Raw genomic sequence first — 15,831 nt, forward strand, 5'->3', positions numbered from 1 at the left:
ATCAGAGAAATTTACGATTTTCTATCATGATGAACTTTAAAACTAAAAAAGGTCTACTTGCTATTGGACTCCATGCTCAAGCAAAGAAGTGAAAAGTTTAGCGATGAGCATGGAGTCCAAGATCTTGGACGAGATGAGCAGGCAAGTATATTAAGGGTGAGCATGGAGTCCAATATCATGGACGCGATGCTACATAATCCCAACAACCCCTGCCGATTTGTTACCGTGGGTAGCAAGACATGCGATTTGGTTTGTACCAATCAATGCCAACTAACTTAAAATGGACTACTAGACGAGGTACGAACTTTAGCATTTTGATACATGTTTCTTAACCAAAATTTCACGTAAAACACGAGTTGCGCAACGAAAATTACTGAAACAAATTCCTAATGGAGATATTAACATTTTTATTTCACATTGGTTACGAGGAATTTGAACTGCCCGCTCACAAAGAAACTCAAAGCTCTATACGAGAGTCAAATCGCGCACTACAACGGTTTCAGCAATCTTCTCAATCGAGCAATGTTCATTTCCCACCATGTGTTGTTCAAACTATTAGCAATTTGCTATTACTGAGCCAAAGCGTCGAGATCGAGGTTGCCAGATTTTTATATCTCAGAGACTGTTATGATAAACGTTTCGCGCGCGATGTGAATCACGTAGACCATTGAGTTTTCATGAGCGGGTGGTTTGAATTCACGCATCAAGAATTATTGAATATCTTCGTGAGGATGCGATTTCGGTAATTTTCGTTGTGCGCATCGTGTTTTACGTGAAATGTTGATTGAAAAACATGTATCAAAATGCTGAAATTTGCACCTTGTCTAGTGGCCCATTGTCAAAATTAAGTTTAAATCGAGGTTTTAAAAAAGTCGTGTATTGAAGTTATTTCCAAGTGATCCTTAAAAACTGATTAGATTTTAAGTCCCCACTCTCCCTATCCTTAAGTACACTGGCCATCTGACCGATTTGGAGTCTGCATTTCCATCCGCACTCCAAGCGCGCCTGAACTCCTCAATCATCTCCTGATTCAGAAGCTCAACACCTCGATCTTTAGCTTTTTGATACGCGAACCTGGATTTCAAAAAAACGAAATAATCATCCAGGCTCATCGTTTTCTCATTCTTGAAATGAAACGGTCCAGTCCCATCGAGTCCATGCAAAGGTTGAAAAGGGAACTCGAGATCCTTGTACCCATCATGCGCGATTTGTTTCCTCGGATCTCCGTAAGGGTTCTCGTTATACTTCCGGAGAACCGTGTCCATTTCCGGATTGACCTCGGGGAGTGTATAGCACCAGGCCGCGATGACCCCATGTGGTTTTTTCAGCACCCTCCTCACTTGCTCGTAAAATGTCGGTAGGTCGAACCAATGTGCGGCTTGGGCGGCTGTCACCAGATCCACGCTCGATTCTGGGGCTGCTTTTCGATAAAGCTCGTCTTTGGACATATTTGGGGAGGTCTGTTCGTAGCGGACGTTCGGGATTTTCGGCGCTAGTTCCAGCTGCTTTGAACTCGTGTCCGTGGCTACGATTTGCTCGTAGTGCTCAGCCAACTGAAACCAACGAATCTCTTGGTAATTTGTGTCGTTCTCCTCTCGAGGGAACGTAACTGCATCCCTATGTTGCCAAATTTCCTTTCGCAAATTGAATTGGATTTCATTTTGTAAAAAGGAACCACTAGCATTGAAATGATGCTAAGATTGTGCAACTTCATCTTTTGCAACAAAATTGCGGAAATCGTAAAAAACTATGAAATTTAGATGGTAATTTTCGTCTTAAATTTACAGTTTTTAGCGAGTAAAATAGAAACTATTAATGGATAATCGGGTTTTTCCTCCAAGACAAAAGAAGTTGCACAATTTTAACAACATTGCAGTGCTAGTGGTTCCTTTTTGCAAAATGCAATCCAATTTTTACCATGGAAATTTGGAGAATTTTCACCATGAAAATTTTAAGAATTTTTAATTGAAAATTTTTTTTTTTCTTCTGATCTCATATTAAAATTAGACACATTTTGGGCTAAAGGACATTGGTCGTGCGCACGACCCGCCTTTCATATTACACCTCATCTAGCGTTGAGAGTTCACTAATTACTTCACGCGACCAGTGTGTAATTTTAAAAGTCAAAAATTAAAAAAAAATATTTGAAACAAAAAACAACAACAAATTTACACGATACACGAGTTTCTCCGCCAGGGAGCTTTCCCTGCAAGAAATCGTTCACCACCCGCCCGCTCGGAGAGCCGCAACGCGGAGTGCCCGTGCTGCCAGCGCGAAACGCGCTCTAACGCCTACAAACCTAAAGGGCTACTTCACGCATTGCGCAATGCTTGAAGTATCTCCTTAGGTTTGTAGGCGTCAGTGCTCGTTCCAAGCTGGCAGCACGCCCGCAACGTGCTATAAACTCGCCCACAATTAATTGATCAGGGTGTTAAAATGTAGAGCAATTTGACATCAAATTCGAAATTAGCGACTCAAAAAACATCAGTTACGAAACTTTCGTGGCCTTTCAATTACTATCAGACTTATTTCTTTCTATTCTTGAGTTTTAGACCATGGTGCGCTCCGGGTGACGGCGCTCATGAAATTCTCCCCTGTGCTCAATCGCATGTTTCATTCCCCCTTAAATGTTTGACATTAAGTCGGGCAACATAAACTTACCGACCGGGCAGCTTGTCCATTGCCCGTTCCGACATCCCAAGCAAGCTTACGCTCCGGAGTCTTTTCGGCAATAAAACGGAATAATTCTGCCGGGTATGTAGGACGGCCTCGTGCATATTGCACCGCCTGTTTCACGAACAAATTGGCCATCCCCTCTCCCTTATTTCGTGACGTAATTTACCTGTTACGAATTGTAAAAGGATACGAATTCTCAATATGACCCTATAAGTACACAGAGAGAAATTTCAATACAAAAAATTGGTCGATACGGGACGTAAAACACAAAATAACCCAGTAGCCTGCGGTTGATAATTTCAAGAGAAAATGCAAGCTAGTTTTCTTGAAGAGACTTAATAAAAAAACGAGTGGTGAGTACCAATACGTTGCAATCGAAGGAATGCTTCCCCCCGGTCTCGCTATTGTTTTTTGTGCTAAATTCACCGCAAACTGTACCAATGTCGACCCAATATTTGTGTCGGTTTGTGTTTCACTTCCTATATTAACCAAAAGTAACGTAAGAACACGAATGTTTTCATCAGTGTAGGATGGTTCTCTACTCGACTAGTTTGCGCACTCACACACTTCTCAACACAGGTCAAAGTACTCGCACTTTAATATTAACTAGGGTTTACGCCCTTTCACGGAAAAAAATGGATTGCTGATTTAAAAGTTTAATTGTTAAAAAACAGGGCCGACATGTTTCAAATGTAAATTTTACAATAAAGGAAGGCTAATTTAACCACGGGGGTGGTTTCAATAACATTTTTTGTGTTGTATAACGTTCATTGAAACATGTTGGGCACTTTTTTTAACTACAAAATTGTTAAATCAGCAATATCACCTGTTGGCCGTAAAGTGGTCTGCCTAATGCTTCGCATCTCCGGCTTTATGCGTGACCCTTTAGATTTTATACAAGTATCACAGAATATAATGAGAGTGTTAGTGTTTTAAATCACAAACCGAATTAAGTAGTCATCACGGGTTCTGATTGAAGGTATCAGTAAAAACATCGTTTTTCCCAAGGGTATTGCTTGAACTTTGATTTTGACTTAGTGCGTCATCCAACATGGGACGAAAAGGTCTCTTGCATCCAGTGTCCGGACTCTTTAAAAATTTGACAAAAAAATATTCTTTTGATTAAATCTAAAGACAATTCGCTGACGTTAGAAGGCTTGGCTCTCGATTTAAACAAATTAAAATCTGGTTGAATCAAGAGTTTTTTTTTGTTTGTCAAACTTTTTGAGAGTTAAAGGTGTACTCTGGATCCAAGAGACTTTTTCCTCCCATGAAAGTTCCGAAAATTGTCGGTCTCTCAGAACGAGCAAAGCAATTTTGAGTTTTGTGACCAGGGTTCCTTTCTCCGCGTACAGTCTCAAGTACAGTAGCGTGCTGTGAATCATCGACTTTCGATATCCTTCCATGGGAAACTATGGCAAAGAATCTATTAATAAGGTGTTCGCTGTAAATACCCTGATAATCGATCGTTTTCTATGTGAGTTTAATGGCAGATCAGTCGATTTGTCGCGAAGTGTGTCACGCCACCGCTCAAGTAAGTTTAAGGCATTTATTTCAAGAAGAAAAGTTTGATTTTTACCCAGGGGATGTCTGTAAAATCTAGCAGTTGCTGAGGAATCCTTGACGGCCGACCACTTTAGAGTAGTAAAACTCAATGAAAAACACTCACACGAGATGACCATGCGACTTGCTTTCGCACCTCGTCGCTTAATGAAGCCAGTTCAGAAAATTTTCGCCCGTCATGACAATTAAATGGCCTCGTAACAATTTTCTTCTACGAATCTCATCGTGGAACCAATTGTTCTATACATTTCTCTATTGTATCACGTTTTAATCAGGAGCGAAAATTGTACCGGTGCAACCTTGAGATGCTAATTTGCTTCCTCGTGCATCTAAATTTACATTTGTCTATTATTCCTGTTCCAAGTTCCTCGCTATTTCACACTCATCGTTGTTTCTCGGACAAATGAACGCAACTTCATTTCAACTTGGCAACCTTTTCGTTCTCTAATTGGATTGGATTTTGCAAAAGTGAACCGATAACATTCCAATGTCGCTAAGCTTGTGCAGCTTTTTTTTTTACCTCGCAAATATAAGCTGATCATCGGAACAAATTTTATCTTTATTCCCAATATACTATGAATTCAAGACAAAAATCACTTTTGATTTTTTGCATGATCTCAGTAATTTTTTTGGAAGTAATGGAAGTCGAACAATCCCAGCAACATTGGAATGCGCTTTGTTCCTTTTTGCAAAATGCAATCCAATTATTCGTAACTTTACTAGGATATCAGTGGGAAGTCCTGAGTAAAAATTAGACAGCTTTATCTTTCTGATATCAAGCGATAATTTGCAAAATTTTGATAAAAAACTGCCTGGTCATATTCTCGTGTAAAATTGAACGGCTTAAACTTCTCCGACTTTGGACAGTATTTTCGGAATTTCAATTGAAAAATGGCGTCATTATGGCCTATTGAGAACAAAGATAAAAATTCATTTGTTCACATTCTTCTGTACCAAAAGAAATGAAGGAGGAAGTCAGGTCCACTAATTTACATATGAATCAGTTAGAACGAAAACACACCAAGTCGGAAAAAAGAAAATAATTAAGACACCCACAAAACTGCACAGTAGGTGAAGAGGTTAGTTAAAGAAAAATATTTTTGCTGCTGAAAGACAAGTACTTACGGCCACGTTAAAGGTCCAAGTTGGAACAGACGTGCTAACTTCAATGACCTTTATGTAAATTAACTGTCATTAATGGAAATTGAGTATGTTCGAGTTACCGAGTTGGTGTGTTTTCGTTTTCACTGATTCATATCTACTTTAGGTCAACTCGAAAACCCTTGCCTCTGTTTTCACAGTTAGAAATCTTCAACTTATGAACTTTCTTTAATAATTTTTTTATTTTTTTTAAAAAAAAATCAACCAAAATATTTTCTAGAACTTTTCTGCGAATATTTCTAAACGAGTGAAGAAAATTCTATGAAAAACTCTCGATTGTTTCCCCTTCCGAAAAGAAAATAGGCGCAGAGCCTTATTGCAATCGGAGATGCGCATTTTTCGACTTCAGCCACCGATATTTTTACGAAAAGCAATATGTATTGGATATTTTAGAAGTTCAAATTGTTTCTGTTATTTATTATATTAATAATGAATGGCAAAGAAGTTAAAACTGTTATTATGATCATGAATAATGCAGCTTCTACTCGTTCCGGCTGATATCCTCATGTTATGATAATTCTTAACACGATAATTACAGAATAATAATAGCTAATTATAGATAATTATTTTCTAGAACTTTTCTGCGAATATTCTTAAACGAGTGAAGAAAATTCCATGAAAGACTCTCGATTGTTTTCCCTTCCGGAAAGAAAACAGGCGCGGAGCCTTGCAACTGGAGATGCGCATTTTTCGACACCGATATTTTTACAAAAACCAATATCCTTGAAACATTATCTTTGAACTTTCCAACGAGCTTAATTGATTTTCCTCGCTGTAATCTTCTCCTTGGTGCATTAGAGGGAGCTTTGAAAAAAAAAGACGGAGTTGTTTTTCACGGAAGCTCTTCATAGGTTTACGGTAATCAAGCCCTTTTAATTTCGAACGGGAAGCGGTTTGGATTCCTCATTACATGTACCTCTAAACATATCGACAGTGAAACTACCAAACCACGTATCTCGGTTTGCGACGTCGCAGACTTCCTGTTATACTTTATTTTTTAAATGAAAAATTACTTAACATCCAGTCTTTAAAATTTTTGTGATTTTTCCTCATCGTGCGGAGAAAATTCTGTGAAAATTTCAAGGAATGATATTGATTTGGTCTACTTCAAAAAATAAAATGCGAGCGTAGTTTTTAAACACCGCAAACGAGATACGTGGTTTGGTAGTTTCACCGTCGATATGCCGTCGGATCTCGCGCGAGGGCTTTATCGGGTTTCCGCGAATCCTCGGCTCGAAAGCGCAACTTCCTTTTTTCACGCTTTCGCGAGCTGTCCATTCGAGACGTCCGCGGTTAAAAGCCCCGCCGGATTGATTTCTCTCCGGGAATTAATTTGAATTTTCCGGAACTCGTTGAAAGTGCGGCGACCGTTCAGGTTCACTCGGGCCTTTCATTTCGCTCGGCTCCTTTTCCGGGAACCAGCACTGCGCTTCATTTCACCGGGCCAAACGACGTAACTGCATTTAAAGGCTGCGAAATTTCCCTTTGCATAGGCATTTTCACTACACTGTTAAAAATCCCGGCGCGAAATTCACGCTTACTCAGTTGCTATTTTGACCATCTATTACTCAGAGTGCATGGATCCGGCGCGAATTTCGCGCTCTGGCCGGAGTGAAAATCTGACAGGCCAACGTAAAACAGAACTGCCGCAACGTGGATTTGAATCCGAGTCGCGGCGGTGATAGACGAGTGCCCTACCACTTTGCCATTTGGCGTTCGTACTAAGAGGTCCTGAATTCACGCTACTTGAAGTAGCTCAACTAATTCGTCCTTCGTTGGTGATACTTATTACGCTCTGATCTATTCCTTCAGAGTACTTTTTTTCTCACGCCGGCTATTCACTCAGAGTAAATCGTTGATTTTTAACTGTGTTCCCTTTGCATATGCATTTTCTCTGGGAGACTCTTAGTTGTTTTTAAGCAATAATTATTTTAATGATTTTTCACCAGATGACATAGTAAAACCAACAAAATTTTGGAAATCGCGTGCTTAATATCACGGGACAAAACGACGTAACTACATCTAAAGGCTGCAAAATTTCCCTTTGCATATGCATTTTCACTAAAGACTCCTAGTCGTTTTTAAGCAATAATTATTTTGATGATTTTTCTCCAGATGGTGTAGTAAAAGTAACAAAATTTTGGACAGAAATCACGCAGACATTTTGAGGGTTAAGAAACAATACTGCGCGCGTAAATGACGATTTTAGCGAAAATGACTGGACGACTTTGCCGCATTGTTCAGTATAAAACACGCAAGCTAATATTTTTAGTTTTTTTTTCAATTCCGCACGGGATCGTTGTAAAGACGCTAAATTGTATCACAAAAATCGCAAATCTAACCTCAAAATTACAAAGATGACGAAGTTTCTTCTTCGTCCTGCAATATCGTTAGTTTGCAGATTGCAGATTGCTGTATTGTTCCTTAGCCATCGATATTCTAGTCAAAAATTGGCCTGTTAGAATAAATTTGGCATCCTTGGAATTAGGTTACGTTCCTCCTTCCTGGAAACGACGATTTCTAGGGGGCAAAAAAAGTCTCATCTCGGGCACATTTTCCTTGTCGAGGATAAACGTCATATGATCCTGCAGACGTTGTCAAATTCCGTTTGAGAAAACATGATTATTTTTTGAGACTTGTGAATATTTTTCCTCCGATTATTTAGAAAACTTCACACGCTAGTAAATCTAAAGTACCTGAAGTTTTCAAGAGGAAATATTCATAAGTGTCCTGCAGGCTGATTGTTCAAATTTATAGACAAAGAAGACAAAAGGGATATGGACGGATCCTATTGGTGGAAGTGAATGGTTGCAATGGACAAAGGAGGTAAGTAATAGACTAACTAACGGCAACTCACGAGAGACTTGATAGTTAGTCCATCATCTTCTCCCTTAGTCTATAAGAACCAACCATATTAACCGATAGAATTGCTCCATACTCCCTATGTCTTCTTTGTCTATCGCTTTGTCTATCAATTTCAATAATCAGCCTGCTGGAGAACAAATATTTTAACGGGGGAAATCTGGAGACGTCCGAATGTTCATACGACGTTCTTCCCTAGCATGGCAGAGTTCACCTGGCACACATCCCCCGAGTGGAAATCGATTAACGCGCCGAGCAGACGGAAAGGAGAGAATAGTCGAATCACTCGATGCCAAAACCCAACAAGTTCATCTCCTGATGAGCCTTGAGTTTCATAAGAACGTCTACATTCCGGGGCTCATCAGATGTTCGGTCTTATCACGGGCCGATCCAGTTGAACTTTGTAAGGATTAAAAGTTTGCGCGTAAGAGCCCCTCGCTGTGACGGCAACTTATCTCTTAATTGTTTTGCTTAAGCTCATTAAACTGCCGAGCACGTTTTGTCGGGAATAAAGGTCTCTCAATTTACCGGACATAGGTGGTCGTCGGCAGCGGCTCGGAGGCGAAATTTTAATTAGTGCATGTTGTTTAAATTACATGATTTACGTACGGCTGAGCTGCCTCCGGCGGTATTTTTGCGATTTAGCGTAAGCCGATAAGCTGGTTTTATGTTGCTCACAGAGGAGCGGAGTCTGATTGAGTTCAAACAATGCTCCTCCGCGAACCGGGTAATAACGTTGTTTTTCCTTCTCGACTCGAGGTTTTGTAATTTGCGCGGCGCACGGAGGAAGGAACTGGGAACGTTCGCGCCGTGGATCGGGCTCACGACGTTTTGACGTTTTTGACGAAAAATATAAGTATCTGATTACTTACAAGGGTGAGTTGCATTCAGTGTTCGAGACTCATCTTCGAGTTTAAGGAGCCATGTGGCGCATCAAGCTCGATTTTAAGCGCCATTGAAGATTTTCTGGGGGCCAAATTCACTTTTTGCCTATATATTACGGCGCATTTCGTGGAAAATTAGACCCAAGATGTTTTCGGAACAGAACCAGTAAGTAGCTGTAACTTGGGAAGACAAAAGCACTAAGAATGAAATCGTGAGGAATATAGAAAGCTTTCACTTGTAGTGCTGACAATTCTAAGTTTTTTCAATTCAAATAGATTTGGATTTCATTCTTTGTGTGACTTCCTGTAAAAATCTAGATTTTTATTGGACAATTTTTAGGGGCCACGTTGGCGCAGAGCCTTCATTTCTTAGGCGCATTTGGCGCGTTGGCGCTTATGAGTTTTGAACACTGGTTGCATTTATTTACAACGAAATAGAAAGCGAGTGCCGGATTCGATACATGTAAAACTAGTTCCATGATGAGCCGCGAAATTTAAATGCATGAGAAAATAAACGCCAATATCCTCCACATAAGTTGATTTTGGATTATTCACGTCGTGGAAAAGCTTACATGGACATATCGTCATATCCTGAATCAAGAAACGCAACCCCATTCCAAGGTTGCAAAATTGACTCCAAGAATTCAATGTTTACAAGAATCTACGTTCGCAATTTTTGTTGAAAATCTATCGTATTTTTGCGGGAAATCAGTTGAAAAATCGGTGATATTTGAAATAGAAATTCCCGATCCACCCACTTAAAGTGCAAAATTTTGCAACATTGCATGGAGTTACGTTATTTCGTGAGAGAAACTACGATATTATTGAAAAACTGCACCAAAGCGGGGAGAAGTGGCCAAGGCATACTGGACGCTGCGCTACATACGCTGCGACACGACGGGCGAGCGGCCAACGCCTACAAACCTAAGTGGATACTTCAAGCATTGCGCAATGCGTGAAGTATCCCCTTAGGTTTGTAGGGGCTAGTGCGCGTTACGCCTTGGCAGCACGCCGCGCGCCGTTCTGTTTGGTTCTAATGTTTAAACTCGTGGAGTCAGCATTTTTCAGCTCATGATTTTGAAATGTGTGTACACCGTGCATGGATTATTCTCATTTAATTTGATGAAAAAAAAAAAACATGTCATAAAGGAAAACATAACGTGTTTTGTAACTATTAAGGTGGTTCCGTGTCAAATTTAATGATTTCCAAAGCACTTAAATATTTTATTTTATATTTTGTGCTGTTACTGTGCTGCAACATGGTGTACGCGCAAACAAATGCGCAAAATTGGACAAACTTGACTCTGAAAGATCGATGTACAAACGGGCTAAACCCAAAGATTGCGTGTTTCTTGATTTATTTTCCGTTTTTATTCACTTTTGTATAGTTTTTCAACACAACTACGGCTCATTGGGATTTTTCGCAATTTTTCTCGGATTTTCATCACTCTAATAGTAAAAATAAAGGCAGATTTGAAATTTACGACAAAAATTGCCGCAGAATGGTCCTCCTTACTTTAAAATGAAGCGTTTTAGGGCCACAGTTGACAACAAAACGCAAGTGGTCGAGCGCATGTCCGGGCAAACCGGCCCCTCGCCACACCGTGCGGCGCTTGGACTCCAATCTCCAATGTAAGACATCGTCAGTGACCAGAAGAATATAATATCGAAAACTTCGAATGCATTTCTCTCAAAAGCGATCTATCCGAAAAGCTCCTTAATTAATTCAAACAATCATTTGAATGCAACGAATGTGCTCCTTCGGTTTTCCAGTTACGCAATTTTAATCACAACCTAGTCGGGAGTATTGTCTCACGAGCCTTAAACCGCAGGAATCTCCGAAGACTCCGGCAACGGTGTCCTCGGCACAATTCAAGCCGAGCGCGTAAGTGCCACTTTTCAAAATTGAACGATCCTAAGTGCACGTTGGAGGAAGAACGGGTCGTGGGCTGGAGGGAGGGGGGTGGGGGTGGCGTCTGCAGAGGGAACCCGCATCCGACAGCGACGATGCGATGGCACGACGGGAATCTAAACTTATTAACCGAGGCCGCTGTGTCTCTTGATACCGTCCAATTGGCACATGATGCCCCTCATTTGAGTCCCCCTCACCCCTCCCCCTCCCCGAGAATCGACTTTCTCCCGCCGTAAGCTCCCCTGAAAATTCCCTTTTCCCGACCAAGGAACGTAACTACATTCCAACGTTGCCAAATTTTCACTTTCACATTTTAAAGTTACTTGGAAACTCTGCCGTGATAGCGAAGAGAGCCGTAAGTGCAAAAATGAAGTTTTGAGAAAACGGGCTCAGAAGCTTCTAACAAGAATTTATTGAAAGAAGCCTCCGTTCTTTATCAAATTGCCACTAATCGTCCGGAAGACTCTTAGAAATCGTATGGATGATTAAAAATTGACTGATTTTATTTCCATTACATTAAAAGGGTATTTTTCATTTTCATGCTAGGTTATTGTTAGGCAAGACAGCCGTAAGTGCTATCTTCTGCATACTTTCGTGGTTGCGTTTTGGACGCACAACAACCACATTATCAGGTTAGAAATTGGCAGAAGAGGGCGGCACCTTACTGGAAAGCACTGTTTTCATTGGCTCTCATGCACCTGCGGCTGTCTTGAAAAAAACTATGGCATTTTTTGTGCACTTGCGGCTTTTTCATACGTCTTGTTTTCATTTAATTAGGATGAATTTTGCTGTTTTAGCTGTCTCAGTAATTTCATCCAAAAGAATTCAGACGAATTTTGAAGAAAACTCGATTTCGAAAATTTAGCACTTACGGCTCTCTTCGCTATCACGGCAGAACTGTTGGGCGGGTTCAGCTGAAAATTCCCCTCTTTTGATTCCCCGTCACTCCTCCCCCTCCCCAAGAGTCGACTTTCTCCCCGCCTTAAGCTCCCCTGAAAATTCCTTTTTCCCGACCAAGGAACGTAACTATATTTTAATGTTGCCAAATTTTTACTTTTAAATTTTAAATTTACTTTGAAATTCCATTGAAACTTCCTGAACAATGGCCTTTAAAAGCTTCAGTTATGCAATACGCGTCTAGCCGCTGGTTGTGTCGACTACCCTATTTTTTTCCGTGCACTTTGCACACCTCTATCTCTAGCTCTCCCATACAAGCACATATCTGCATAGGAAAACTAATGGAATACATGTTGTTTCTAAAATGAGCAAGAAATAGTGGTTCCTTATTGCTACATGTAATCCAGTTGAAGAAGCCTCTCTTATGGAAATTTATGATGTAAAGGAGTTAAAAACATGCATTTAATTCCAAAACTATTGCATAATTATTGTTGCATTATGCTACTTAGGAAATGCGGCATCAGCTAATATTCCTCCGTGGAAACATGCATGAACCCTAAAATTCCACCCCAGCCCCTTCCCCGGCAAAATATCGCGGATCTGGGGGAGCGCCTGCACGCTGCTTCATTTACTAATTTAAGGTAAGTAAACAGTAGATTAGCGGAAAACATGCATTTAATTCCAAAATTATTGCAAAATTATTGTTGCACTATGCTACTTAGGAAATGCAGCATGAGCGAATATTCCTCCGTGGAAACACGCATGAACCCCCAAAATTCCACCCCAGCCCCTCCGCGGCAAAATATCGTGGATCTGGGGGAGCGCCTGCACGCTGCTTCATTTACTAATTTAAGGCAAGTAAACAGTAGATTAGCGGAAAACATGCATTTAATTCCAAAATTATTGCAAAATTATTGTTGCACTATGCTACTTAGGAAATGCAGCATGAGCGAATATTCCTCCGTGGAAACATGCATGAACCCCCAAAATTCCACCCCAGCCCCTCCGCGGCAAAATATCGTGGATCTGGGGGAGCGCCTGCACGCTGCTTCATTTACTAATTTAAGGTAAGTAAACAGTAGATTAGCGGGCCGGGATCAGAACATGAACAAGGAAATTAATTGACAATGACGGGGGCCAACACAAACAGCGACGAATGTCGGGGCTCCCGGCGTTGACAGAAAGAACCCGTGTTGCGTTGCGGAGGGGCGGTGCGCGGGGGACAGGGACAAAATCGAGCAGTGTTTACTGTTTACGCTCCAGGGAGGGAAGAAATTCGAAGCGCCCTATCCCGTCCTTCGCCGCGACGCACCGTGGTACAGAGACGTGGAATCGGCGGAAATAAATTCAGTAGAGCAGGGGCCAGGATTTTTTTCAAGTTTATAGTATAGTTTCGCATACAGGAGTGATTAAAATTCTGCCGTGGTAAGGAAAAGCGCCGTATGAACATTCGAAAGTTACTAAATTTCCTTCGATAAAATGTTTATTTTTGAGGTAAGTTATGAAAATTTTTCCTTAAAATTTTCAGAATCTTTAAGTGAATTAGCGAACAAAATTATCTGAAAAATTGGAAGAAAAATGTTCATAAGTTTACCAAGACATCCGTGTCTTATCAATCGAAATTTGGCAACGCCTGGTGGTTCATACGGCGTTTTTCCATAGCATGGCAGAATTATGGAGTAAAATTCTGTGCCGAAGTCTATATAGCTCCCAAAAACCCCGAGTGATGTGAATGCGGCCCGAAATCTGCATTCTTCTTACGGAGTGACTTTCACCAATACGGATTACGGAGCAAACATCTACTCCTTCGGAGTGACAAATACTTCCATTATGATGATTTCACTTCGCATTCATGTATCATTTAATAGGGATTTTCTTGCGCTATATGGACACCGGCACCGAATTTCAATCCTCGCTTTTTAACAGTGTGCGTACATTTTCCAGAAAAAAACCAAAGCTTCATGAAAAATTTGAAAAAATCCTTTCCAAGAGGAGAAAAACTGATTAATCAAAAGCCAACAGTTGAGTTGACGTTGCAAGGCTATGCCTGAAGTTGAGCCCAGCCAAGCAGTGAAAGCCGTTTCCCTCGTCTTAGTACATCATTAGAGACCATTAATATAGTTTCAAACGGGTCCTATTTTTGACAATTTTCAAAGCGGAATTTCTTCGTCATTTAGGGTTTAAAAGGAAGTCTGAAAATTTCTAGAAGCTTAGTTCACTCCGTCATATTTCAGAAAAAGAATTAACAGTAAAAAATGGGTGCCACGAACACATTTCTGAGGCACGACAATCAGAAATTTGGTATATCTGAAGTTATGCCAAGTGTACCATTGAGGTTGCTTCCAACTAAATGCGGGAAGTTACTTCGTGAACGTCCCATAAGCGATAGGAAGATCCTACAAGTTAGTATCAAGATGCGCAATGATGTTTGATACAAATATTTTAACTCCGCTGTGGGCGGTGAAGTATCAAACCAAACTGAAGGCGTTTCTGACTGGTGACAAAAGTTTGCGACGTGCACCATGTATATAAACGGATCAAATCAACTCGAATCTCCCCGTCATTTTTTTGAGGACTAAAACCAGGATCTACCGAGATGCGAAACATTATGTTGCTACAATATAACTTGCCTCATATGTTTATTTCCTCCATAATTTGAGGAAAAAACACATTTGATTGGTCATGGCGTTACAATTTTGGCAATTCGACATCAAATTTGAAATCAAAGACTCTCAAAACAACATGCAACCAAATTTCCGTGGCCTCTCAGGCTTTAACTAACTTATTTCCACATATTTGTAAGTTCTAGACCCTAGTGCGTCGCATTGAAGGCCCCCAGTCGAATTTTCGAACGGAATGCGGTGGGGTCTTCCGGGGCACAAACTAGCAATCGAATGGGTCGTAATTGGAATGCTGCATGCGAATATTGAGTGGAAATATTGACGATGAGACAGAGAGGAGTTATGTTCAGCTTGACTTTGTCTCTCGGCGAAACGTGGGACCGGAAAGGTCAGATGCGATAATAGGCGAATTGGGCCTCCACCTGCCTCTAAGCGAAACACCAATTTCACACGCTGAAAATGGGAGTCGCCAGGCGTTGCTGAATAGTTTCAATTATGCGATTTTGAGGTCTCCCATCCCATTTGCACCTAAATCTATCAGCTTGTGAAAAACGAGACATGAGACAAGAATATAAGAAGGAAAGAGAGCCATGTTTTGTCTTCTTCTTAGTGACTTATTTTAAGACCATCACTGGGGGAAAGTGTGTTTGATCCAGAGTTAGGACTCTTTAACAATTTGTTAAGAAAAAGTACTCTTTATTCAAACGGATTTTTGCTCGAATCAAAAGGAAATCCAGTTAAATTAAAAGGCTTGACCTTTGGTTCAAGGAAAAATCCGATTGAATTTGGTCAAAATTTTTATGGATCTCGACTCTGGGTCCAACAATACTTTTTTCAAGGTTGCACAAATTAGCATCTTTTTATTGTGTAAAATCTACATTGAAACATGTCGGACACTTTTTAACCACAAAATTATTAAATCAGCAATATAATTGTCTTCCGTGCAGCTCTGGACCCCGTTTCCCCCGATAACGCCAACTCAAACTCCTCTTTTCCACATTCTTTTGCAGGGAAAGAGCGAGGCCATGAAGTTAAAAACTTTCAATTCGAGCAAAAATTTCAGATCCAGTCAAGAATTTCGTTACTTTAAAAGTTTTTTTTGCTGTTGTTACAATGTTACATTTTGTTTCGCCTGGATGTACGAGCAGTAACAGGGTTAATTAAAAATTAGAGAGAAATTTAAGATCTCGAAGTTTATTATAAGATACGAATTTCAACATTATTAACGTTTAAAAGTTAATATAAATGCATTTTT

The 15,831-nt window shown here is 40.4% G+C and overlaps 2 protein-coding genes across 3 annotated transcripts in view; both read right to left on the reverse strand.

The window, feature by feature from the left end:
* LOC109036963 (glutamate receptor 1) overlaps positions 1-15,831 on the reverse strand; it is a 567,301-nt gene that overhangs the window by 471,879 nt on the left and 79,591 nt on the right. The gene's annotated exons all lie outside the window — the stretch shown is intronic.
* On the reverse strand, positions 862-4,413 carry LOC109036434 (putative methyltransferase DDB_G0268948). 2 transcript variants are annotated; one of them, XM_072301640.1, is made up of 3 exons: positions 4,256-4,413; positions 2,662-2,883; positions 862-1,553 (listed from the first exon to the last, which is right to left on the reverse strand). In XM_072301640.1, the coding sequence occupies exons 2-3, from the start codon at positions 2,809-2,811 to the stop codon at positions 921-923; spliced, it is 783 nt and encodes a 260-aa protein (XP_072157741.1). In that variant the 5' UTR covers positions 2,812-2,883; positions 4,256-4,413; the 3' UTR covers positions 862-920. The 2 variants fall into 2 exon arrangements, with proteins under 2 accessions (XP_072157741.1, XP_018906187.2); XM_019050642.2 differs by having other exon boundaries at positions 2,662-2,842; positions 4,256-4,411.

This window comes from Bemisia tabaci, chromosome 6, assembly GCF_918797505.1.
Source record: "Bemisia tabaci chromosome 6, PGI_BMITA_v3".
Lineage (NCBI taxonomy): Eukaryota > Metazoa > Arthropoda > Insecta > Hemiptera > Aleyrodidae > Bemisia > Bemisia tabaci.

Excerpts from the sequence above, each read along its gene's own strand:
- LOC109036434 (XM_072301640.1), bottom strand. The coding sequence starts at position 2,811 with ATGGCCAATTTGTTCGTGAAACAGGCGGTGCAATATGCACGAGGCCGT. Across the intron at positions 1,554-2,661 it reads ATGGACAAGCTGCCCGGTCG|TTGGCTGAGCACTACGAGCA; the intron begins GTAAGTTTATGT and ends CGTTGGTTTCAG.